The 27430-nt window shown below is 39.3% G+C and overlaps 1 protein-coding gene across 4 annotated transcripts in view; it reads left to right on the top strand.

The window, feature by feature from the left end:
* nrxn2b (neurexin 2b) overlaps window positions 1–27430 on the top strand; it is a 716836-nt gene that overhangs the window by 382630 nt on the left and 306776 nt on the right. For all 4 annotated transcript variants that reach the window (XM_042400576.1, XM_042400577.1, XM_042400578.1 and 1 more), the window contains 3 exons: window positions 6168–6287; window positions 7813–8194; window positions 9374–9564. In XM_042400576.1, coding sequence (XP_042256510.1) covers window positions 6168–6287; window positions 7813–8194; window positions 9374–9564 — 693 coding nt within the window. The remainder of the gene's footprint in view (window positions 1–6167; window positions 6288–7812; window positions 8195–9373; window positions 9565–27430) is intronic.

The raw sequence follows: 27430 nt of genomic DNA, 5'->3' as shown, positions 1-27430 counted from the left end.
TTTATTATTAATGATCAATGGCATCCACTAAATACATATGATTTGCATGCCTTTTTATTTTACTTTATACATTTTAAAAGTTTTATTATTATTATTATCAAAAGGAAGAAGAAAATGCCTTTAGGGAAATGCATGTGAAAGACTGTGTTTGATCAGCAGCAACTGACAGGCTCAGCCACGAAGTGACATTTGAAGATGACTTTACCAGCGCACTTTTACATGGTGAAAGTTTGGTGGCTCATTCAACAAGCTGTGGTGCAGGACAAGATGTGTGTTCATGTCTGTAAGTTAGATAAGGAGGGGACTTTAGCAGGAAAGCTAATGTTGCATAGACTATAAAAAAAATAATGGATGTAGCCACCATGGCGTCACCCATTGGTTTGTGAACTCCCGTTTTGAAGCCTCGAGTTTGCATTTTGACTGTCACCATCTTGGATTTTTGTAACCAGAAGTGAATATATTTGGATGAGAGGGTAACACTAGCTGCTAGTTTGGTTAGCACAGTGCATTTACAGTCTATGGTTTCAAACAAAATGTACTTGCTGGAAAAACATCCAACTCCTTAGAGGTCTTTTAGTACCACCAAACACCGAACAAGACTTTTTTTAGGAGACCAAAATGTTACAATTAACTATCATGAACTGAAAACACACTGAAATAGCAACGGCTACAGCTATTGCTATGGCTACAGCTTTGGCCTGCTTTGTCATCTATTTTACTCCAAATGGGACCATAATTTACAAAATGAACATCAAGCTGTATTGAAGAAGACTTGAAACTAGCGACTGAGACCATAAACTCATTAGGTAAGTGTTTACTGAAGTAATACAAGTGAGAAGATGGGTCATTTTATCATAGACTTCCATACAATCAGACTACTTTTTGGAGCTAGTGGAGTCGCCCCTGCTGGCCATTAGAGAGAATGCAGATTTAAGGTACTTCCACATTGGCTCCACTTTTCAGACCCAGAGCTACCTGCTTGGTTGGTTGTTGTTCAGAGTCATTGGATCTTGTGTAGCAGGATGCTCTCAGGCTCAGTGTGCTTCACCTCCTATGATAGATGGCTGACATTACTGCTTTAAGCAAAGATTTGATTGATCATATTGAAATAAGGTCTCCATTTACGTAGGCAAGGAACAGTATTCTAACAAATTATTAGATATAAGATGGGGGCACAATCATGAAACCAAAAATGATTAAATATAAATTTCTCCCTTTTGGTTTCTGATTTGTTTCTCAAAGGAGAACACGGAACATGTGACTTACAGAGCAGATATGTATGCTCTAGCAAACAAAAACATATTCATTTGGGCTAAAGTGTACATTCTTTTTAATATATTCAAAGCTATATGCACCTGCATATGCATACATCTGTGTGAGTGTATACGGTTACGTGTGTTCACCTCACAATGTGCTTTCCCAGATGGGTGCACAACAGGGGGTTGCCTGAGGTCCATCACCTGGTAGTGAAATGCTAATCATGAACATAAATAAATCCTAAATCCATGCACATACACATATTCCCACTTTAATTACAGCATCTGTCTGTCTTGCTAAGCAAGAATTTTATGGAGATATGTTATTCTTTCCCCTTTGTTTCCATATGAATCCACAAAAAAGCCAGGCATTACAATTCCCCCTGGTCAGCATTTGGTCTCTCTGATTGTGTTTTTATCCTCCTCTGCTGCTCTGCATGAAAAATCCATTCCAATCATCTGGTATCCACCCTCATCTCTGCATCTTCTCTCCTCTGTCCCCCCCTCAGTCATTCTTTCTCTTGTGCCCTATTTTCGACAACGCACAGTATCAGCATCCTCCCTCTTTCCTCAGAGTGGGGCTGCTGAGCCAAGAATGAAGCACTGAGGAGTGTGGATCTTTCTTGAGCCCATTTTAATTGGACTGCAGTGCACTGTTATATTTTCCTTTTTCTCATGGGTGCCTGCAAGTGTGCGTGTGGATGCACGCATGTGGGTAGCTTCGTTGAAACTCATGACCTCAAAAGTCACGAGCGCTAGCTGCTCATAATTATGTTCTCTTCCAGGGAATTTGAATCACAAAGCTCAAAGTGGCAGTCACTACTGTATCCCATACTTGAAGATGGCAGGTTCTGTCAAACCTCGTAAAAGAGAATTTGATGCTGTTGTAAAAGGGGATCAACTTTTATGGAACTCGACTAACATAGTAGTTCAGGTTCCCCTGTTTAGTTGAGTCAGTATTGAGATGAAAAAAGGCAAAGTGGCATATTCAGGGCACAGCATTGTTCTATGTTACAATATGTCTCTGTTCAGTGTTACATATATTTCTCTCTCTCTCTCTCTCTCTCTCTCTCTCTCTCTCTCTCTACTGCTCAGTCCAGGCTCTAGTGCAACCCACTGATTGGGGCATAAACTGTCTTGTTAGCTCAGTAACATCATCACATTCAATCCCTCCTAGCAAATTTTGACCCTTTGACTTGCTGACACACCCTGCAGTTACTAGTGACCCCTACAATCTCGACACTCTGACTGCATATGCTTGAGTGACCCTGACAAACAGCAAGCTTCGATGGCTTGCCCCCATGTATGACTCATGGCTGGTTCTATTGTCATCTAGTGCACCAGTTTTGGACTTGCCAGGAAATGCCTGTGGCTCTCTCATTCTGTGGCACTGTTGTTTTGGCCACTACGTTGGCTAGCAGTGATCGTTCCTCTCTGGCCAGCTTTGAGCCCTCTGGACAGCATCAGACTTTGGCGCACTTGTTAGTATAACAATCATGTGGGGAAATCTCACTTGGTTTGCTGTGTGGCCAGTATCAGTCAAGGGTCATTCTGACTGACGACGGGGATGTTAGCTGGACCACACAGTGCTCTGCTTTCATGTAGAATGCAAAAGAAACAAAATGAAACATGCCTCATAGTGGTTTTATCATTTTTAGTTAAAGTTGGGGCTTTGAGTTGTGGTGACTGTGACAAACATGAACAGGAATGAGTGAATTCATTTCACTTGGCGACATATTCAATTTGTAAGATGCTTCTATTTTAAGCACCTCAGACTTTTGAGAGTGCATACGTTTTCATCAGTGGTCTGAGAAACATCTAGATCTTGGTGCCACTTCTGCACAGTCAGAGAAAAGAAACATTTCTCATTCCTGATTGTCATGACAGAAATGATTTCATCATTGCCCACTGCAAAGTGACGATCATCTTCACTGTCTCAAATTGTTTTGATTGGAGTGTAGACATGAAGTTGTATTTACACAACACAAGTTGTATAACATAATGCTGCAGTAGCAACCATACAGCCTGAATAGAGACTGATGGCAACAACCAGCAGCCATTGGCTGATGACTTGTGTTCCATTGATCCAATTGCATTAATCAAGGTTGTTTACAGAGAGAACACAGCTACCAATGATGGATGACTGCTGGTAATTATGCAACAGCCCGCAAACATCACACCCCTCATTTATGGTGTGCTGACACAGTCAATGAAAATAATCCACAATCCTGGCTATTTTTACATGTGTTAAGAAATCTCTCTGACACCTCTTCATCTCCCATTTGACAGGTTTAGAAAGTACAAGGAAGTGACAGACTGAGAGTTGAAGGGAACAAAAGAGATAGAGAGATGAAGAGGGATGATGCTTCTGTTTACGTGATCACAGTCCTTTGCCCTGCTGATCTCCAAGAAAAAAGTGAGAGGGCAGAAGTGGCAGGATGAGAATTAATTGCTTTTTAATAATCGCCAGTTCTTTTATTAATGAGCCCTGGTCCCCCTTTGTTTTTCCAGCAATGAGTCCTTCTCTTTGCCAGTGGCTGCATTAAAGGCTTGTCGGCTCATTTAACCCTGGGCCGCTGGCTCTCAGCTTTCTTGCTTGCAGTGTTACCTGACCAGTGAAGGCTTTGCTTCACTTCACTTCACTTCACTGTCAGCTATACATCAAACCCAGCCAGCATTAGGTGCTTCATCAATATATGGGTTTTAGGCAGTCATTGTTCTCAGTAACACGGGTGACATTATGACCTGAGCATGAAGCCAATGCTGAAATATTGAAAATTATGTAAGTGAAAGTGTTGAATTTTAGAGTTACAGTTGTGATCTCAGCAAGCAGTTATTTAACCTTCCACCCCCTCAACCCGCCCGCAGAGACAAGAGTATGACAGTGAACTTGCATTCCGAACTTGTGCTTTTCCTCAAGTGTTGTTATTACTGTATGTCACACTTTGCCCCAACAACCTAATGGATCCCTCGCTGCATTTTCACCACCTTCTGCCCAGACCTTTTTCTTGCTTGGCTAGCCGGACCAGAGTAGCATATATATCTTTTGCCCCATTGTTAGTGGTATTATGGCCAAATGGCTCTTGCTATATGTGCAGCAGTGGCCCTTGCTCTCCTGCGGCCTGTAGCAGCCAAGTCAAATAAATATTACATGGACTCTATTCTAAAGGGTAGCCGTTCCCATTCATTTGCGCTGCACTAGACTCTTCTAACTTTTACGATCTTACATCAGCCAGCCGGCTCTGCTGCTGCTCTGTTGCACTTTGTTTCTCAGTGTTTAGTTCTTTTCTAGGGTTCTTTTTTACTCCTTTTTCATCTTCATGTGTTTTCATATTTCCTCCCCTATCCTCCCATCTATCTTTGTATCAGCTTTAACTTCTCTGCTGGCAACTTTTGTTCACTCTTGCTCTCTTTGCAGCAATATAGCAGCCTTTTCCTTTATATTTACTTCACACATGGTGATCAAAAGTCTCTCTATCCAATTTCACGTGGCTGAAGACAAAAAGGCCATGAAAAAAACAATATAATAAAAAAGTAACAGGAGTAAATGGGAAAACAATTCTCCAGTGGGCCGTGTGTGTTCTTCCCAGGCGGTACCATCAATTGATGGGACCTTTTTTCCTCTAGACTAAATAATTTCACACACATCTGGGAAGAGGACAATCATATTTTACCAGGCTGTGCTATTATCATCCACTCCAGCACCTGATATAATACACTCAGGCTCCAGCTAGCCAACCAGTCAGAAAGGAGCCACTGACCCTGGAAGTGGAGTGGCATCTCTAATAGTAGATCTATAATAAACAAAGCACCAGTGCTAATAGTGTAAGAAAGCCAGTGGCTTTTGATGTTGTGGTTTCTTTATCTATGAGCCACAATGGCCCTTGCTCCACTTCAGAGCTGCCTAAAAGCACAGATAGTACAGAAGGTGGCTTAATGGAAGTGACTGGTTTCTTGCAGTTGGTTGTCATATCTCATACTTCCCCTCTCTTTATGTATGTTTATTTTGAATCCTTTAACCAACTTTGACACAGCTATTAGCCAGCATCAGCCATCGCCTTGGCTTTAGCCATGGATCATGTCAACTCGTCATGGTGCATTGAAAGAGGGATTCATGACTGCTGACTTAATCAAAATCCACACTCTTTCTCCTGCTGTCATTCCCTCACGCCTGCAAATTGTTCTAAAGTTGATGTAATAAGGCTCTGTCATTGGAAAGATATAAATACCCTGTTCCCCACTTTCAAAAGACGCTTATGTAAATATGGCTCTAATAAGCATTTCTGCAACACCATATGCTGTTGCATCAAATTGTCTCCTTCAGTGGTCGAGGCAGGACAACAACAAGAGAGTCAAGCAGAGCAGAAGGGAATTGGGAGTAGAGAAGTGGAAAGAGGGAATTAGAGAGGACGGTGGTTTGGGAGATGAGCAGTTAAACCGTCTGGTCTAACCCATCAACTCTCCCACTTACAGGGCGCATTAAGAGTCCTCTATGTGCTGAACTGAGACATGTAATGTTCTGTGAAAGCAGAACACGACTTCCTATAATGTTTGCAACACAACATCTTCAGTCGTCGGCGGCTGCCTGTTCTAATCTACTTCCTCAGCTGGTTACGACTTTTTTGTCCTACTTTCTTTGATGACATCCTGCTGCAATGCTGCGAGGTTTTGAGAAGACGTTCGATTTTACAGTCTGTCAGGCCAGATATTTGATTCCTTTCATTCCCAGCATACTGGGAGAATCCATAGTGTGAATGTGTTTCGCAAACATGCAGGTTTTCTCTACTAGCTCTGTCACCTACTGTGTGTGAACTTTGTGTGTGTGTTGGGGGGGTTGGGTGGGTGTGTAAGTAGGCGCACACACCTTTCCCACTGTGCTGTTTGTGATTTGAATTCCCCCCCCTACTACAGGCAAAGGACCTGAGACACTGTTCGCGGGGCAGAAGCTGAATGACAACGAGTGGCATGCGGTGAAGGTGGTGCGAAGAGGAAAGAGCCTGCAGCTGTCTGTGGATAACGTCACAGTGGAAGGTTAGTCGTGTTTGAGAAACAGATGGATTCTTTTGAGGTGAAAGGCAGTCAGTGAGACTATAGTAAGTGTGAGGATGGTGTTTTACCCAAAAATCCACACACATTATCCCAAATATAATGTATCCACCCACAGCAAAGGTATCTGTTTTGCCATTTGTCATTAAAACTACTCGTTTAAAAGAGGAATATGATTAATTGTGATGATAATGAATCAGACATGTAGGTGGCATATGATTTGTTAATTTATTGTTGATCTGATATTTAGGGTGAGTGGTAAAAAGTGCTTTATTGACAAATGTCATTAAATTGCTGAAATTAATATAATTAGTTCCATTACTAATTTATGAGTAAACCTTAATACCCAACTCTGGTCACAGTGTTAGCCACATTGACTTACAGTATGTCTCATTTTAACTAAGCACAAAGAACAACCTATAGCTGGAACCCCAGCAACTCTGTATACATATTAAAATATCTATATACTATCTATAGATATAAATAAAGCTGAAAGTATGAAATATATGTAATTTAGACAGAGCACAAAAAAGAAATGAAAGAAGAAGAGTTTATTCAAACATATACTGACTGTGAGTGAGCAGCTGTGTACAAAGTACAGAGGTACAGGTTCTGCCAGCTACTAAGAAAATAGCAAGAGAGGGATGAAAGGTCAAGAGACGAGGTAGAATCATGGGCACTCACTGTATTATGGCCTCAGGTGAAAGGATGGCAAGCCAAAGGATGAGGAAAGAGGTGAGAAAAAGGTGTGAGCTAGATGAAGAAAATAGAGTGGGCACACTGAGGCCAGAAGCAAGGAATGACCCTGTGAAGTTCTGCCTGGTTCACAAACTGGTTCACGGGAAAGAAAAAGGAGGAAGCGCCCAGAGAGTCCTTGCAGGACTGGCCAGGCTTCAACAGGGAAGGCATTTTATTTGGCATTTGGCCAAGCTCATTACTCCATATCTCTCAGTTAACACAGTATATATTGTGGCGGGTAGAGCAGTAACACAAGATTTTCTGCAATATTATGCTTGTATATTTTCCTTCACAGCAGGTTAGAAAAATGGGCTCAACCTTTGTGAACATATGCAACAAAACCATATACTGTACACACACTGTTTTTTCAAGCAACAAAAATCCATTTTAAGATATAATAAGCATAATAATATGTCAGAACCATATAAAATGTGTTTATCACTAATTTACTATTACAGACACAGTACATTAGTTTGATATTCATTGCCTTACAGTTAAATATATTATACATGCATTTTAATATTACCATGGCTTTTCCATGATTGAGTTTGACCTACAATTTTCACAGAAAGTGTAAACCTCTTGAAGCTTAACTTATTGTGCCGTGACACATATTGAATTACATTTTGCTTAGAATGGCTATAATTCATTCACAGTATTATAATGTGACATAATCCTTAACATTTTCTCAGGATGCCTTATATTGCCTATTGTATAGCATTACAATTAATGTATTACCATTTATGCTCAAAGTTGATACTGTTTTTTCCAGGCCAGATGACTGGTGCCCACACACGTCTCGAGTTCCACAATATCGAGACAGGCATCATGACTGAACGCCGCTTCATATCTGTCGTGCCCTCAAACTTCATTGGCCATCTCCAGGGCCTGACCTTCAACGGGTTGCCCTACCTAGACCAGTGCAAAAATGGGGACATCTCCTACTGCGAGCTGAACGCCCGCTTTGGCATGCGTCACATCATCGCAGATCCGGTGACGTTTCGAACGAAAGGCAGCTACTTAGCGTTAGCAACATTGCAAGCTTACGCCTCCATGCACCTCTTCTTTCAGTTTAAAACCACTACGCCTGACGGCCTGATGCTCTTCAACTCTGGAGACGGGAGCGACTTCATTGTTGTGGAACTGGTGAAGGGGTGAGTCCCATGTGTTTTCAGTTACATTGATTGACAAGAAAATTGAGATGTTAGGTGTAGCATGTTATGTATTGTTCCCAAAAACACTCTTGCCTACTGTCACAAAAGAGCTTCTGTTTTCCATAATTCCCTCTGTATTTGGCTTTACTGATCACAATATATACATTACAGACTCCTCTTCAAATCTGTCATTGACAGAAAACATGAGAACCAGTCTAGCTGTAAATACTGCATTTTGTTATTGGATGGAAAACTCAGGTCTCAGGTATTTATTTTACAATCCATTAACTGATAACTGTTAATGCATAATTTTGAGCATTAATTTTGAGTGCATTTCTCTGACCAGCAAAGTATTTGGCAGATTTTCTATAAAGGCTTGAAGAAGCCAGCAGAAACCAGAAGTGGGTTGTGCTTGCTTGTGAACGGTGAATTGTATCACCCTAAAAGCTGTACATAATTAGAGTATCAAAAAAAGGTTTTTGCTTGTGTACCTCCCTTCCTCTTGTGCTCTATATTCAGCACTGTTACAAACACAAAAGCTTGAGCTTCCTCTGCCACACAAAGACAAGAGGCTACATAAAGGAATTGGAATCAAGGTAGAAAAAAACGCATACCTTGAATGAAACAGCCACAATAGCCTTAACACAAAACACAAAAGAGCCATATTTGTGTGAAAGAAGGAACTGTGCCACCTTGTCTGCCTTTGGGCAAACAGGAGCTTTTAGACAAAAGCAGATTTCTATATTCACATGTCAAACCAGTCAGTAAGCAAAAAAGAAAAGTGGGCTCATATGTGCTGGTAATATTACACTATTTTCCTTAAAAATATGCTCTTACACAGTGAACGATTGAGACATTAGACAGCAAGTAAGAGAGTGGAATGACATCCAATCTTCAGTCATTTCATCATGACAATTGGAGGTTGAGTGCTGTTGACTGTGACCTGTCATGAGTATCTGTCATTGGAAGAAAACATGTCATGATGAGTTTGAATTCTAAAGTGAAACCGAATCACTACTGACATGATTGTCACCATTTTCTGAACAATTGTTCTGACTGGCATGCAGTGATTTTGATTTTTCTTTACTTGAAGAATTGGTTTTGAATTACATCTGTAATAATAATCACACAAACACACACTCTTACACGTTTTCCTTAATCTCACATCTTTCTTGTCAGATATGTCCACTATGTCTTTGACCTTGGAAACGGGCCATCGCTGATGAAGGGCAACTCAGACAAGCCACTGAATGACAACCAGTGGCACAACGTAGTGGTGTCCCGGGATGCAAACAACGTACATACGCTCAAGATCGACTCACGCACCGTTACTCAGCACTCCAATGGAGCCCGCAACCTGGACCTCAAAGGTAACAGCAGACAGTCCAGCATTCAGTGATAGATTCTTCCAGAAAACATTACCACTAACGGGAAATAACTATTCCAGTGTCATCCCTGGCCCTTAAGTGTTGTTGGAAGGTCGCCATGAACACATGCCAGCTCAAATCCATCTAAATTAGACCCACTTTCAGGATCACAGTGGCTTTTAGAATAGCTCCACTGTACATCCACTTACTTTTCTTAGTCACTGAGGAATTCTTACTTTTTGTAGTAGAGTGTTTCTAAAAGAAGTCTTGAAACCTTTTGCTCTTAAATAATTAACAAAAATATAATTGTTAGAACACCAGATTATAATTTTCTTTGCTGTAAATACACAGAGCACAATTTTAATCTCTTCTAATCTCTTCTTCTCAATCTAATCTTTGTGAGGTATATTTTTCTCTGTGCATACCTTACCAAAAAAAGAAAAGGTTTATAGGAATTTGCATGTGTTTGCTTGGACATATGCACTATTTACCATTGTCTTTTCTTTTACTTAAAATTTTGTACGTTTCAGTGCAAAGGCCCAGGATAAACAGAGAAAACTAAATGATGCTGCCAAGTGTAAATGTGCTTGCCAAACAAGAGTGGACAGGGGGTGAAATAAAACTTAACAAAAGCCTGGCAGCATCTGTGCTGGCCTGTCCTCTTCACCTTGAGAGATGATCCCCCCTCTTTCAGCAGATGTTGGCTTTACAGGAACAGGGCAATAACAGAGCAATATCCTTCACCAATCGGTATCCCAATATTACCTAAATCCAACATTGCAAACCAAGGTGAAAAAAGAGTCATACCAAAAACAATAAAGGCTTATGCCTTCATCCTTCTGCGCTTTGCTCCTTTTTGCTGTCACTTGCTTGTTTCAACCAAGCAGCCTGTCTGTCACATTTGGTACACTTGACTTACACCCACAGTATGATGACTATTATTTGATGGAGACACCTTTACTTCTTTGACTTTAAAATACCCTGTCCTCAGGAATCATCTTGAAATAATAGCCATGGTTACAAGGCACTTCAGTGTGAATTGGTATCTCTGGTCTGCTTGGAGACTGAGACTGGAAGCTTAGGTAAATGTAGGCTTTAGACCTCAGAAGTCAGGTTCTCTGATGTGTTATTTGGATGCTTAAGAGAGGCTGTCTGTGGAACAAAAGAGTGACAGAATGGAATAATTAAAAGTAGATTCAGAAAGAAAGACAAAAGGAGATACTTACATGGAAGAAAGACACTATGATGTTGACAGTGGACAACAGAGGACATAGGATAGTTTTACCAAAACTAAACTCTTTCAAGTGCTTGTCAGTACTAACATTAAGCTTAGCTGGAGGTGATTCACCTTTATTTTTGCCTGCGTCATGTCCCAGTATTTGGAGTGCTCTTGAAGTTACTTGGGGTTGTTGTGTAAGACACATCAGAAGTCAGGGTGAGCCCCCAGGGCCACTGAAGGCTATGAGGAGTCAAAAGATCAAAAAGTGCCCCAGGCTTCTTTGGGAAGACATGATTTAGTGACGGACTTAACCTTTTTCAGTTTTGTCCATTGAGGTATGCATGGTGCAATTAAAAAAGGTAACCATAAAAGGCATTGGGTATAGAGGAATGGTACTCCGCCAGTGTCCTTACACCGGGATACAGACAAGAGTATTGGATGTAGAACAAACTGTCATAAGCTGGAGACACAGGGAATGAAGAGTATAAAATTATCTACAGTGGGTTTTAGCAGTGAGACATGTAATTAGCAGCCTGGTCTCACAAAATTTCATGGTGAAATTCAAATAAAGTGCATCATGCACATGGCCAATTATGTTATTGTCACATGCTTTGAAGGAGGAATGTAATTGTTACATTATTTATGTGTCATTATACAGTAGTTTGTGCTCATTTCACAAGACTGTGATGTCAATAGAGTAATCAGAAATTTCTAGATATAATTAATGCCTGCTTTTGTGGCTATTAAGTATAGCAAGCAGCAGCTTAATATGTATTCATTATGCATTGTGAGTGATTGATAGATAAAATGGGTCTCCTGTGCATCCATGCAGTCTTTGCAGCATATCTATTCTGGTGATCTCCTACAGTAAAGTGAAGTAATTGATGTCTGTAATTACGAGGGTTTTGTTTTTGATTGATTGTGTCTGTCTGGGCTGTGGCAAAGACTGCTGTCAATCAACTTTGAGATTAGACAAGAGAGTCATCAAGAGACAGTCAATGAGGTTTTTAAGGGAGTGTGCTGCTATCTGGCAGCTGTTGGACTATGTTTTTTTTGGTTTCCGTCTCACCCAGGACCATTATCCCACATCATTCCCATCTTCAATTTCTCCCACCATTTGCAGTCATGTTGCTCTGTCTCTTTTCTAGTCAAGCAGAAATGCTTCACAACCCTCAAGCAGAAGAGATATACCCCCCAGTTGTCATTTTACTTTACAAAATGTAAACATAATATGTCTTCCCCTTATTGGGACAAGCAGTGTTCTCTAAGCACTACAACTGGTGTTAGCATTCCCTCACTCAGCTTGAGTGATTAATAGACAATTGTACTTCCTTATAAAACACCACCAACCAAGCGTGCACCGACAAGATCCCTCAGCTGCCCACCACAGTACCATGGAGCGACACTAGCTCCATTTGCATATTCGAAATTACAGACACCCCATTGAATGATTTGTCTCCACAAATGAAACAGAAGGCAGCCGTTTTGCCTTTTCAGTGTCCCATCATCACAATATACATGGCTGGGGAGTAACTTTCCATCTGTTATTAATCTGTGAACCATTGTATTAGAGACTTCTTTATTTTCAGGGGTCCTTTGCTTTATTTGAAGAACTCTTGCCTGCAGGGGCTTGTGGCTAAGGCAGTTTGGTGCTAGTGGGAAAAAAATAGTTGTAAATCTTGCCTCAGAGGACATTCATGGGAGGGGGAAGATGTCTCTATCCTCAATTCCCTTGTCTAATTGGACATTCAAACCTTGCTCTGTAGTTCTGCTGTGACAATTCCCCTGCCAAAATATCATACACAGCTCAAACACTGTAGTGTCATCAACACTACAGCAAAGCACCAGACCTACACATGTGTGTAGTTGGAGAAAGACTCTTGACAAATACATAATCATATATTCTACCAAACATTATAGGCAGAATTTTCTTTCCCTTACATCTGTGTACACATAGACACATACAGTATGCTATGTTTGCTTTTCTGACTGTTCAGCAGTCAGACACAAGGCTTTGCAAATCAAACACAGAAGAAATAGCAACAATAAGCCATTTCTTACAATCTCTTTGCTCTGTTTTAAAACCATTTCTGCCTGCATTTCAAAGAAAATAAAACAATTCTCCAAGCTTTATTCGTGTAATTGCCCAGAGAAAATGGGGAAAATGGATTTTGTGCTCTCTGTCTTCCTTCTCTTTGTTTTGGACAGGCAAAAAAATCTTCAAGGCATCCCTCTTTGTCAGCTAAAGTATGGTGAGGGAACAACACACACAGTCCCCAAGGATAGCGCTGAGTGGATCTAGTTTTTTATAGTGAATACAAGTCTCACAAGAAGACATGTTGAACATACACCATAAAGGGAATACGGTTCTATCATTCCTGTTGACAACCTGCAGAACACAGTGATAGCAAGCTATTACCATGTGTTTACCCTGAAATGGCCTTGTTGATCCTACAGTGCAACACAGTTTAAAAGGATACTTATCAAATATGCCAAAAACAATATGAAGGTTAAGTATGATAATACAAAACAGTCATTTAGTAATACCATTGGAGTTTAAAAAACAAACAAAAAAAAAACTGAATAGGATTTCATTTAGTGATGCAGATGATATTATCGACATGTCATCGGTATCGGCCGATAAAAGCTCCAAAATGAAATATCGGCATCGGCCATTTTTGCCGATTATGAAAGGCCGATTTATTGCCTTCTCCTCCGCCGCCTGACTGTGCTCCCTGCCACGGACTGTTTCACCCTGACGGTCCCGGTGCTTCCTCCACAGGCAAGCTGGCTGTGCTTCCCTCCGGCCATGCTGCTGCTAAGGCTCCGCTAGCCTCTCAGCTAACATTAGCCCCGGCTCTCCATGTGGATCCAACCAGAGCACTGAGCCCCAGTTTGTTATTCAGGTTAAAGAGGGAAGAAGCAGTGGGTCTGATGGGCAGCTTGAGTGAAGTGGAGCCTGCGGACGAAGCACCGGGACTGTCAGGGAGAAACAGAAACAGTCCGTCAAAGAGCTGCTAAGTTCGGCTGCACAGATAGGAAACACCTCGGCTGACAGGATGTACCACTCTGTTTAGTAAAAAAATCTTTTTGGTTTATAACGGCAGTTGGCAACCAGCGTATTAGGTGCATTACTGCTACCTTCTGCTCCAGAGTGTGGACCAGAGATTAAATCCTACACATTAATCCTGTCTGTCTAATGAACTCAATGAAAACTCTACCACTCCACCCACTTGGCAGGTTGATTAAAGTTTTAAGGCTTCCTAAATTCTTCCTTCATATATTGTCTTTCTTTATCATACTTAGTACAATCTATGCTTGCATGCATAATAGTCTCCTCAGCCATCTGGAAAAAAATATGTGCATATATCGGTATTGGCATTGGCAATCGGCCACAATGAGTTGAAAATATCGGCATATCGGATATCAGCAAAAAATCCAATATCGTGCACCCCTAATTTCATTATTTAGTACCAAACAGTGAGTGCAGATTTTTGTAACTTTAAATTTGTAAGTATCACACACATCATGACCAGCAGACCTGACTACAGCCTTCATCAGAGCTGACTAAAATCATTGTTCACTGTGTTATTATGATAAAAAAAGAGTGGAGGGAGAGAAAAGTGTTCCTTAGTCTATGTACCAGTGGTCGGCAAATGGTGGCTCGTGAGCCAAATTTGGCGAGCCTAACCAAAACTGAAGTTTTCCTTTCTATTGATTACATCAAATTATTTACATGACTTCTCATTAATCTACAGTACATAACAATGTAAATAAGGCTAATGTAAATTCCAATAAGTATGACCTTGTTACTGAACTTCCATAATGTATAACACAGGCCAAATTATGTTTTGTACCTATCAGACGAGAACAGATATGTGTCAATAACAACACTGTGCTTCAACCATAAATGAAGCAGCCCACTGTTTATAGTGTGTGGGAAAGAAATCAATCATATTTTAACACAGAAGATATGCTAATGTTTAGTCCTTTTTTGCCAAATGAGTCTTAACATAAGCTGATGTTTTATAAATTAATGTTATTCTTGAATTAATCAAAATAAATAAACAAACAAAACCTACTTAAACCATATTTTGTGGCTTTCACCACGCCTGTGCAATGTCGGCTTCCCAACAAGCAGTGCTGAGAAAATCTGGCCCATGGTTGAACCCAATTGCTGACCCTTGCCATATACGTTTCACAAGCATAGTACATCATTATCAAACTAGAACTGCTTGTTCGGGTCAGTTTGTTCTCACTTCAGTCAGAAAAAAATTCTTTGGATGCTCTGTTACTTCCAGGGCAGTAAGGGTAGAGCTTCTTCCCTATTCAAATTGACAGGAAATAAAATGACCGTCATAGAGCATCTAAAACAGAGTTTCTAAGCTTTCTAAGTTGCCAAGCTAAAATTAGTGGTCATACCTGTCATAATTCCTTATAAACACATTGATTCCACGAATCTATCTATTATCTGTCTATTATCTGTTAGGTGTTGCAGTGTAACTGTTGTTATCTCTGAATAAATCAAACGGTGAATAAGGGATTCCCTTCATTAAACACATCCACAGCAGGAAAGTGTGTTTGATGCTTTATATTGTGAGGGCTCTTTCAGTAGTGCTTTCTGATATGTTGCCACATGAACCTGATGTGGCATTGGTTAAATTTTTTTCACATTTATGTGAAATTGAAAAATTGAAATGTTCAAACTCTTAACAACAGCATGAAACAAATATGTTTCATTTTTTTAATGCTTGCCAGGTGTTACTTGTGGCATTGTAACATTAATAATTTCCATGTTCACCCAGAAGACAAGCAGCCCCCTCTAGGGAACAAACATAACAATTAGTAGCATCCTCTGTGTGACAGGAAGTCATGGGGACTTTATCATGTGTCTTCATTTTAAGGAACATTTGCACCAGTAATACCTCTTGGGGTGGACAGAGGCTAATTGTTTCCATTTGTTAATGCTAATTATGCCAAGGTATCACAATTAATTTAACAATGATATATTGATCATTAATTAATTAGTGCTAAACATAGCACCTAAAACCAAGAACACTTAATAATAATAATTAGTGAATATTCTCTGACTAACTATGAGGATATACTGTATGTCCTTCACCTTATCCTGTAACATCATTTAGCAGTTAACAGCAATACTGTCGCATAGCGCAGGGCAAGAAATGCAAGCATCTGTAGAAGTTCAAACAAATTAATTGTTGCATTATTAATATAGCAGCACCAAAATGTACTGTACTGAACTTATAATGGCATTACAAATTCAAATCTCAGTAATGTTGTTTAAAGTTTGTGAAGAATTATTTATGGTGGAAATTAGTGATTGATCTTTCCTTGGCCACAACAGTGACATGCAAATTCTTAAAACTAGAGCAATAAATTATCAAAGATAGTCACGCAAACAAAACAGATGACTGCATGTTTTAGTGATTGCGTGGTCTTGTAGTCCTGTTCTGATTGCATTTTGTATTATTGCCCCCTGTAAAGCTGAAGTTGAAGTAACATCCATTTCTCTGAGGAGAATACCCTGCTTTACTGTGATATTAATGCCACTATTACATACAGTGATAGGAAATAGGAATAACAACAACAATATAATAATTATTATTAAGAGTTTTTCAGGTTGAGTAGATGCAAGGAGGAGGAATAATTTGGCATACCATATTCAGACAACGCCTGTCCCTTCTTTTTGAAGATGTTTGCTAATGAGGCATACTTGTGTAGAATTGTAAAGAGATGACATTGAATGTGTTCCATTTTTCAACAAAAGCTGAACAAATTGAAACACAGTATGGAGGAGAGGTTTGGCAAAGGAAAGAGAGGAGGAGAAAAAGACAAACAGGTACACACATTTTAATGAGCTCTGCTCTTGCTGGCGGTAAAATTGAGATTAGCCGTTTGATCACCCCAAAGCTTTTCTTTCTTCTTCTTTCTGGTTAATATCAGTGTCTGACAAACCAAGCTAAGCTTGTCACTAATCCTGCCACAATACCAAAACCTCTGCATTCCTCATAGCAGACCAGGTACAACACTAATTCTAGCCATTGTCTTTCCCCCATCCCCACCAAGGCTGTACACTCTCCAAGCGATAAAGCTGTAATTTCCACAATGGACAGTACAGGCTGTCCCAAAGGGAAAAAAAATTAAATGAAGTTGAGTGCTTCCTGTATTTTCAAGTTTTTCTGTCACACAAAATCGAAAGGCTTGACGATGATCAGTGTTTCTTGTACAAAAATAATTTTCGGCTGCAGAGTAATTATCAAATTTGAGCAGGCACTCTTTGTATTATTGCTTAAAAGTTGTAAGATATTAGAAATCCCTTCCCTTTGACCATATCCCTGAAAATGTTTTAATAGGTCTACATCTGACAGAATTTTCGAGCATAAGACCTGTTAAGAGTTTTTGCAGCAGAAATACTTGGTAAATTTGGGGTTATTATGATGACACTTCAAGTAGGTGTTTGAATTTACAAATAGGTAAACAAAGTGCTGTGCTGTCTTGATAATTCTAGTAATGCAGATTGCCCTAGTTTTTTCATTACAACCCCAACAAAGAAAGGCAACACATTCAGCACCATAATACTTATTCTTTGATTTTTGTAAACTGCCATCTAACTTAAGTGCAAATGGTGGACAGTGCCAGCACCATGGTAGGAAAATTACAATCAGGATATTGAATGGAAGAACAGTTGATAAAGTTGTGATGGAATGAGGGGAATTCTGTTACTGATATGTGGATGTCTATATAAATCTTCAGCCCATAGGTAATACTCCTTCTCATGTATGTTAATGGGGTGGACAAGATATTAGGAACATCATTCAATATAATCCACTCCAATACACCATCACCACCCACTACGACCTCAATAATAAACATTTAGTAGAATTATCACCTTTCTTACAATGTCAACAAAAACTGAAAAATGTATAAGCTTCGTAAATGTAGAATTTATGGCAAAGCTGTTGTATTGGATTGCATTAGATTGCACAGGTGTACCTAATGAAGTGGCCGGTGAGTGTATATAACCAGTAAACAACTTCAGTAGTGAAGCTGGAGGTTAAGTGCCTTGGTCACAGGCAGCTCGGTGGAGTGCATTATATAGATCTAGATTACAGACTCACATAGCAAGTATACGGCCTCTTTGAATAGAGAGCTTTTCATGGTGTGCAGACGTTTTCATTTTCCGCTTTACCAGCTACATTATGTGTCTCCAAACAGAATTGGTTAAGACTCCAGGTGCCTTAAGGATATCTGACCCCCTGTGTCTAACACTCCAGATGTTAAGATGACCAGATCCTTACTTAATTACTGGGGGTGGGCACATTCTGATCAGTGACTAAAATTAAGCCTTTACATAGTAGTGACCATCAGCCCACACCTTTGCTAGTGTCCAAATTGTCCAACCATAAAATCATAAGCACACTGACTAGTGGCCCTCAATGGTCAGAATACAATTTCCTCAACTCCTCTGTGGTGGGTTTCCTCCATCCACCAACCCCCCCAGCCTTCTCTCTGGTTATTTGGGTCAGGGTCACAGTGGCAGCAGGATAAGAAAATGAGCTCAGACATTCTCCTGCCCTCCTCTTCCTTTGGAGATCTTGATGCATTCTTAGGTTAGATGGGATATGTAATCCCTCTAACAAGTACTGCATCTTCAGCAGGTTTTTCCACTCTACAGGAATACCTACATAATCGCATACTACCTCAACTGGCTCCTTCCAATGTGTCAGACCACCATTTCCACTTTGAGCTTTTTCTGGATGTCTGACTTCTTGACCCCTCCTGACCCAATGAGCCTCGATATCTTGCTAAGGATACTCATTTTGGTCATTAGTTTATATAATGTCATTCTTTAAGTAACTATCCTAAACTCATGATCAAAGGGGGTGGCTAGAATGTAAAATGACTGGCAATCGAGCTCTTCACCAGGCTCAAGTCTATTTTCAACACAACTTTGGTTCACTGGCCACTGATAGCAGTGGTCATATTACTGTCACTCATGAGCCAGATCACAAAATACTTCGAACATACTGTTAATGTCATACTAATCACCTATGGGTCATTTTCACCTGCTAGCCCTCTCTTCAAGAGGTATTTTTCTCATGCTACCCTTCTCTATAAGAGAATCGGGATGAGCAACAGTACAGCAGCCCTTGAGCTGGAAGGGATTGGCTTGCTCAGTGGCTTGCTCAGGGACATAACAGGGGATATTTTGTAAAAAGGGTGATTGTACTCACCTTCTTGGATGAAAGGAACATGGCTCTAACCTCTTGAAACCCTGACACAGCAATCCAGTCTCACATCAAAACATGTAATAGCTACGTTGGTACACAGCACAAAATGTATTAGTTTCATAATAATGGCTATAAAATTGTGAGATGTCTCCATTTTTTGGCCTTTTCTTTTCTATTGGCCTGCATCCTCATCACATGACTGTCAAATTTCTGTCTGCTCAAACACAACAAATGGCTGCCATTCCCTTTATTCTCAGTGGAAAGTGCAATTTGTTTTGATAACATTTTTAGCAATAGATGTGCATTTTATTTTAATAATCTTTGTTCAGTGAATGTATACAATGTTTAGTTGGTCAGTTATTATGAAGATTCTTGCAGGCTTTCTATTGTTGCTATAGTTGTTGCTATGGACACTGCTGAATTATTGTCTTTATGTTGTGCAGTTATCTGAGCTGTCATGTCATTTGTGTTATTTTATGTAACTGTTTGATGATCTTTCAATAAAAAATGTAGAAACGTTAACATGGGACAGTGAGGAAAATACTTCCTTGCGGGTCTGCCAGTCAGACAATCGCAAAGCTTCAAATTCTGGATTTCAAATTCAATTCATCCCTTCGGCACTCTAAAATCTACCTTTTTTTATTGAAATATCATCATCAAACAGTTTCGCAAAACAACACAAATAACATAACAGCTCAGATGACAGCACAACGCAAAGACAATGATGCAAACAACATGCAACTGCGTGGTTTCAGTGATAGCAGCGTTAATAGCAACCACCATAGCAATGACAGAAAGCCTGCAAAAATCTTTGTAATAAATGACAAACTAAACATCATAGACATTCACAGAGTGAAGATTATGAAAACATAATGCACATTTCTTGCTAGAAATGTTATCAAAACACATTTTTATGCCAAAATTATTTTAAAATATTGCATTTTCCACTGAGAATAAAAGGAATGGTAGCCATTTTTTTGTTTGAGCTTGTTTGAACTTGACAGTCACGTGATGTGGACACAGACCAATAGAAAAGAATAGGCCAGAAAAATGTAGGCATCTCACAGATTTAGAGCCATAATTGTGAAACTAATTCGTTTTGCACTGTGGACCAACGTAGCTATTACATGTTTTCATGTGAGAGTGGGTTGGATACAGCTGCTGTATGAGTTTTACACGATCTAGAAAATGCATATTTTTTCCTCTTTTTTCATCTGTTCAGGATTTGGCCTTGAAAATACTATTGTTAGGGCAACACTGATTTGCTGCAGTTACTCACCATGAGCAGTACATTGTCACTAACACTGTGCATGCCCATCCCCTGTCTTGAGTACACTGACACCAATGCATTAACATATCCACCTATTCAAACTGAACCTTTGTCAGGATGGACATAAAACACAATCTATTCGTCCTCTGACGATACATACATTGTTACATCCTGAGGGTTTTCCTGTCCTTCCATTACATTGTGTGGAGAGGAAATGACATTACCATAATGCCAGGATCTAGTCCATTATGTGAGAAGAATACATTTCTCTTCTCCCTTCTCTTTGCTTCTTATTATCGCCTTCCTCTATAATGTCACATCACAATGAATAGCCTTTAAAATCAGCATCTCTGGGGCAACAGTAACAAGAGGACTGTACAGATCTATTAAGTGAAGGACAAGACAGAGGTGTGATCATACTGAAGAAATTTATTGTCCAGAATTGGAAATTGAAATCCTTTTCATTTCTGCTTTAACCACCATGGAAATAGCGACACAAATATTATGAAGTGAGAGGCAAAATACTGCAACTGTTTGTCTGTATAGCACTGATCCCATAACTTTTTTTCAGAAATGTTCTTGTCCTTGTAATCCTTAGAAGAGTATACTGTTAGCTTTAAGGGGTTCAAGTGTTAACATGCTTCAAGGTTTTATTAAGCCAACAGTTTTGGAAAGAAATCTCAAATGTCTATGGTAAGCGGAGATTAATCCAGCTGAATGCTGAAACTATTGTGCAGGTGTTTCAAGCTGCTGCTCCTAATGTGTTGAATTTATTGGACAAATACTCCGTTTCTCTTTAAATACAAAAAGAGTCTGTTTTCTCTACAAGCTATGGTCCCACAGCTAATTTCACCTCTACTGTGTGTTTTGGCATATTCATGAGTAGTCTCTCATGACAAAGATATTAAGGCTTAAAGAAAGTGTGGGGCATGTTTACTTCATTGGAAAGTGTCTCAGCCCATCATACTCACCTGGCTCCATAAACTTTGGCTTTTCTTGGCTTCAGTAACTGCATAGCAGACCCAGAGAAAAAATCTTATAGGTTCATAATTTTGAAGTCTAACTCAAAACATTGCTCACATGGCCACATTTAAAGTTATTAATCGCTGTGATCACTCCATATGTCCATACTGGCTGTGAAGAAATTCCTTCCTAGTGCGTCTCCAGTGTAAGTGATTGGGACAAAATTCACAGTCTTCTTTACATGCAAAAATGAATAAAGTTGATTGAAGCTGATATGAGGCTTAAGCAGTCCAAATTAATCAAATCAAGTGGGGATCTTTCAAAGTTTGTCTCTTTAGTACAAAATTCCCTCTTTTTATTTCCCCCAGACAGTGATTCTCTGCAGTAGAGGGATAGTAACACAAAGCAGGAATTTTATTCAAAAAGATTGTAACTTACTAGCTACTTCAGACTGTTGAAGCCCCTTATGAACTTAATCTGAACTAGAATTAATTTTTACATAGAACGAGGGCTGTGGGTTTTGTTCCACGTCACTTACATTGGACTAGTAGTATTAGGAAGGGATCATGTCAGTATGAACAAGAATAATACAGTCTAAAAACTGTTGAAATTCAAATATGGGCCTGTCAATATTGTCCTAAGATAGACCAAAATTGTGAACCTCTTTTTCAATAATAATGAATAAAATAATTCCTCATGTGACCAATATACTGTAGTTCTTTGTACTTGTTTGATGATTTCTCTTGAAACAAGTGTCAGTATCTTGGAACTAATCAGGCTGCTCCATAGTGTCATATTGTTAAGATGGATTATTTTGTTTTCATACATAAAATTACCAGTGTTCCAGAGTTTGTTTTTTTTTAGTGTGTTACTGTAGTTTGTAGAACATGAATCATGATTTAGGTGCAGAAGTAAGGTTTGGGTTGAAATCTGATGTTGTATGGAAGAGCAAACTGAGCTTTTGGGTATAAGTTTTGGTACCTTTACAGGATTTATAACATGTGTCCTTTATTCAATTTCCTCTTTAACACTGCTTCAGTTTGCACCTGGTGTAGGATTGCAAATGACAGAGAGGGAGGAGGCTTTGTAATGAAGATCTGCCAAAGCTGACACTGAATCCATTTGCATAATAACTAAACAAATCACATGCAGCATAACTGGATTAGCACCTCATGTCAGATAGTATGAATGTCTCAAGCAGTTACTTCAGCCTCTTGAAGGGGAAGTTTCACTGTAGGAAAGTGAAGACAGTGGAAGCAATTTGGGATAGATGTTGAGTTTATCTGCACTTTCCATTAATTTGTCATAATCATCCTCAGCACAGTCAGTGATATTGCCATAATCACTGTTCTCATCATCCTCATTATTAACGTTTTCAATCAACAACAACTATTCTGAACAATTAAAATGAATCAATCAACACTGAATCACCATCGTCACAGACCAAAATAGATTACAACTTTTAAAGCCAGTTATTGAACCTACATCATCAGATAAACACATGCGTTAAATAACTGTTTTTTCCCACACCACCTCTTTTTTACACTTATGTGTTGTGTAGTTAATTGAATGTTGTTTCTAAGTCAATATGGCAACATCATATTTCATGTCAAGTCGTATATAGTCAATATAAATCAACCTAAATATATACGTCAATCACTTAGTCCTATAAAGCCTCACCTTCCCCTCCAGATTCTTTTTTGTTTCCTTTTTATTCATTTCCCTCCCATGTCCTTCTCTAGCCCCGCTATTTTTCCACTCAGTGTCAGTGCTCTTTCAATAAATGATGGACTAGGTAGCTTGAGTGCTGCAATAGAGCAGTGTGTTTTAGGTTTTTTTCTCCCACTGACCTGTCTTACATTACAATTTACTATGGCATTACTCAGAGCTTTGGCTGTTTTCCCATCCTCTCTTCTCCTTTCTCCTGCTTCATCTCTTCTCTCCATCAATAGCCAGCTTCTCCACCATAGCTAGAGTGGAGATAGAGACAGCACCTCTTCAGAGTCTAATCGTGTGTCTGTCTGCACAGGTGTGCACATGTGTAAAATCTGTGCTCAATGCTCTCTACAACCTCAGTGCAGACGTATAAAAAATGCCTCAATATAAAAATATCCCATCCCTAAATGAAAAAAAGACTGACAATGTAATAAAATAGTGCTGAAATGGTAAGTCCCTTAATTGAACAGTTGATAGCTCAAAAATGAACCAACAAAAATTTTTACTATAAAATCAATACATATAAAATAATCAACAGACTAATCAATAATAAAAACAACCATTGGTTACAGCCTTAATGTGAAAATATATTATGTCAGATTCTCTTTTAGTGAAGAATGTTTACTCGTTGCAGTCATAGTGTTGTAGGATATGTCCACTTCTTATATGTAAAACACATATAACAATTGATTAAAAATGTCACAACTTTTTTTTTTTTCAAAATTAATTTCTGCTTTCTGCTCTATGCAAACCAAAGACAGACGGAAAACAGGATGGAAATGAAACCTTCTACTCTGTCTGTTTTCATAATGCTGTATCTAACCTCTATCCAGACAGATAGACCAAGAAAAAAAATGTCTTTTTTTTTCAATAACTGTCACGTTAAATGTAGAAAGCCTCTTTACTGAAGGAAGAATGGACAGGAAAAAAAGGCCATTTAAAAAGAAAAATAAAGACAGAACGATTAGTGCAGACGAACATTTTATTAATGTACAAAAGAATATTTGTGATAATGGTAAAAGGTAACACAAAGGAGGGGAAATAAAACAGGGTAGGTAAGAAATATTGGAAACTGACTAATACTATAGAGGCAGTAAGTGACATTGATCTTCTACTGTTTTGGTTATATAACCTTTCAAACTGTCCCTTCACCCTATGAAGTTTGATTTTCAAAATTACACAAGAGATTAACAGTTAAAAATACATTTATCACATTCTATTGTGGGGTGATTTAGAAGGAGGCCTGATTGGTTGGCCTCTACTCTCCTGGCAGAGACCTGAGTAGTAATAATTCCCCCTGATGAATGGGATATTGTCATGGGTCATTTTGTTTTTTACACACTCACAAGTCCCATTTTCCATCATCTTAGAAAGAGGAAGAAAAAAAGGTAGAAAGAGGAAAGCCTGCTGTCATCCATTAATATATGATTTCTCACAACAACAATGGTAGCCATCATTAGAGTCCACTTGAAAACAGACATATCATGACAAAACAGTGGGACATTTATGTTTTGTGCAAAAATCAAAAGGAAATTCCACCTTTATACATTTTATGAAAGTAACTTTTACAGAATTATAGAGATTTAATTTGTAGGTGTGAATAAGTCTCCTATTCCTTTGAACAGCAAAGACCGATTGCAGTGAAATCCTGGAACTGCTCCATGGACCGTGAATAATAGAATAACTGCTAGGATGCTGTGACAGCAGTCATTGGGATTGTACTGCAGGATTTGGGTACATTGTCTGATCACATCTGGGATTCCTTCACTGAGATCAAACTGATTTAGATGTAGTATCTTAAATATCAGAAATGTTCTGAGCCCACAGTCAGTCCCTAACTCATGTTCAGATTGTCACCTGAAGACATCATCATTTCAAAAGTGCAGTCTGTGGACATTTAACATCTGCTCGTTTTAACAGGTGCAATGTACATTATACTAATAAAAAACTGATACATATGACCTGTAATGTCATCTGGGACAGATATCATGTAAAGTAAATGGAAGAAAGAGGGACAGATAAAGATAGACAAAGTGAGGGTATTGGAAGCACACAAAAGCGAGGGTGGAGAATGAAAGGGCAGGGAGATGAAGACAAATATGGGGAAATGGAAAGTAAAAGATAGTGACTGAGCAAAGTAAGAAAAACTGAAGTGCAATTGAAAGGAGAGAGCGCAGCCAAGGCAAAGCGAAAGGACACAGAATACGGAGTGACATTTCATAGATGGAGAATGGAAGCATGAAAAGTGTGTAATGATGCCTATCACTATACAATCTTTCAACGAGTGTCATAAGCAAGCACTGGCACGTATTCAGAGCCCTCTCAAGGACATGTATACCAACTGATTTGTGTTGTGTTGGGTTATTGAAAAGTTCTCTATTTTTGTTTTAGCAGAAATTAATTATTTTCCCTCTAATGTAGATATACATCCTTGAGGGGAAATTTGCGTTTGCAGCTTGTATAATGTTAATACAACAGGCAGTGCCCTAAATGATTATAGAGCAGCTAAGAGACTTTATATACTGTATGCTGTAAAGCTTGGCATCGAAGGGTTTACATGTAATTGCATAGACACGGTGCTTCCCGAGAAACATGAGCCCAATTGGGCAGATGGTGGCACTGTAATTAATGCCCCTTACACTGTAAGTCTGATTGACTCGAAATTTCACACACAAGTCCACCTCAATGTGCTCTACAAAAAAGCCTCTTGGACCATAATAGTCCGCCACGATGGATTTTTTGCCAATTTGCATAAACTGGTAATGTGAATAGAACTTTTTTGATTTTGACTCTATCAACACCAAATTGGGTATACAGCATTGTGGGACTGAGATACACATATGTATTATAAGCGAGCAAGATCGGTCCTAAAACATGGCCACCATCAATCAAAATATCTTCGCAAAGTTCGGAGTTTAGCAGGAAATTCATCATAAATCTTGGTAGGTATCTTCAGAACATGTAGTGTAATAGGTCTACCAACGCATTTTGAGCCTAACTCAAAGGGAGTGCCACAAATCCTGAAAACATGTACCTCAAAACCCAATAAACAGAATTTCACCAATTTTGCTGTGCATGCTCTGGGGTCAAATATTAACTGAAATCTGAAGTGCCATATTGATTGGTGCAAATAGGCATGGCCTATCACATATTTGCTCATAGCTCAAGATGCCCTCGAGCAATCCTGATTAAACTCACTGGAGATATCTTGCGCTATATCCTGAACCTACACACCAAGTTTGGTTCACATCCAATGAAGGGGGAACAAATGGCAGAACTTTGAGTGTGCAATTATTGAAATGCTGCAGGCTTTCTGATGATGAAACAAGTGTGTGATTGGTCTCACTCACTTCTTTGAACAGAATCAAACTAACTGAAGTGACTTTGTTCATCTTTGTGAAGACTGACACCTGCTTGTTGCTGCTTGCAGCTTTAATTTTGGCCGATTGAGCTGCTTCCTTCTGTTGAGTGCAAAAAAGTTTGAACCTGCGAATTGCCACATGCAGCTATATTTATTATTATTTTTACCTTTTATATACTCGGTGTCCTGATTATGAAGTGTGGTTAAACTGGAACCATGTTTTACATGTCCGGATAAAGAATTTTGACTGACACCTTCCAGCGAATCAGTTTTTCTTTTTTTATTTGCCTTTGAAGTAGTATATCCACTAATAGCCTGTTGTGAATCAAACTGTATATATTAATAATAATTATACATTTTATTTATAGAGCACTTTTCAGGGTACAAAGACAATTTACACAAGTTAAAATGATCATAGAAAACAACCAACCAAAAACATATGACACACTTTGTTAATCACAAATTAAAAGCAGTTCTGAAAAGGGGAGTTTTGATTAGTGATTTGAACATGGACAGATCAATGTAGTCTTGGATGTGTTTGGGGAGAGAGTTCCGGAGGGAGGGGGCAGCTATGGAGAAGGCTCTGTCACCCCAGGTCCTGTGCTTGGTCCTGAACGGTGGAGACAGGAGGTTGGCATCAGAGGAGCGAAGGCTTTGGGAGGTAATGTGGTGGTGGTGTAGGTTGATGAGGTAGGAGGGGTCAGGGCAGTGAAGGGCCTGGTTATTGAGGGCTTTGTGAGTGAGGAGAAGGACTTTGAGTTGGATCTGTAGTGGGATAGGGAACCAGTGAAGGTTCTGGAGGACAGGGATGTTGTGGTCACAGGAGTGGGGCTGGGTGAGCAGGTGAGCAGCAGAATTCTGGATGTACTGGAGTTTACTTAGGGATTTCGATGATGTGCCATAAAGAATGCTGTTGCAGTAGTCAATTCTGGATGTTATGAAAGCATGGATTTCGGCAGCAGAGAAGAAGAGTGATGGGTGGAGATGAGCTATGTTTTTTAGGTGGAAAAAGGGAGTTCTGGTGATTTGTTTTATGTGCTGTTCAAAGGAGAGGTTGCTGTCAAAAATGACTCCCAGCTTGTGGATGT

The sequence above is a fragment of the Thunnus maccoyii genome, chromosome 22 (genome assembly GCF_910596095.1).
Source record: "Thunnus maccoyii chromosome 22, fThuMac1.1, whole genome shotgun sequence".
Classification (NCBI taxonomy): domain Eukaryota; kingdom Metazoa; phylum Chordata; class Actinopteri; order Scombriformes; family Scombridae; genus Thunnus; species Thunnus maccoyii.
The sequence above is the reverse complement of the archived record's forward strand: the minus strand, read 5'-3'. Positions and strand labels throughout refer to the sequence as shown.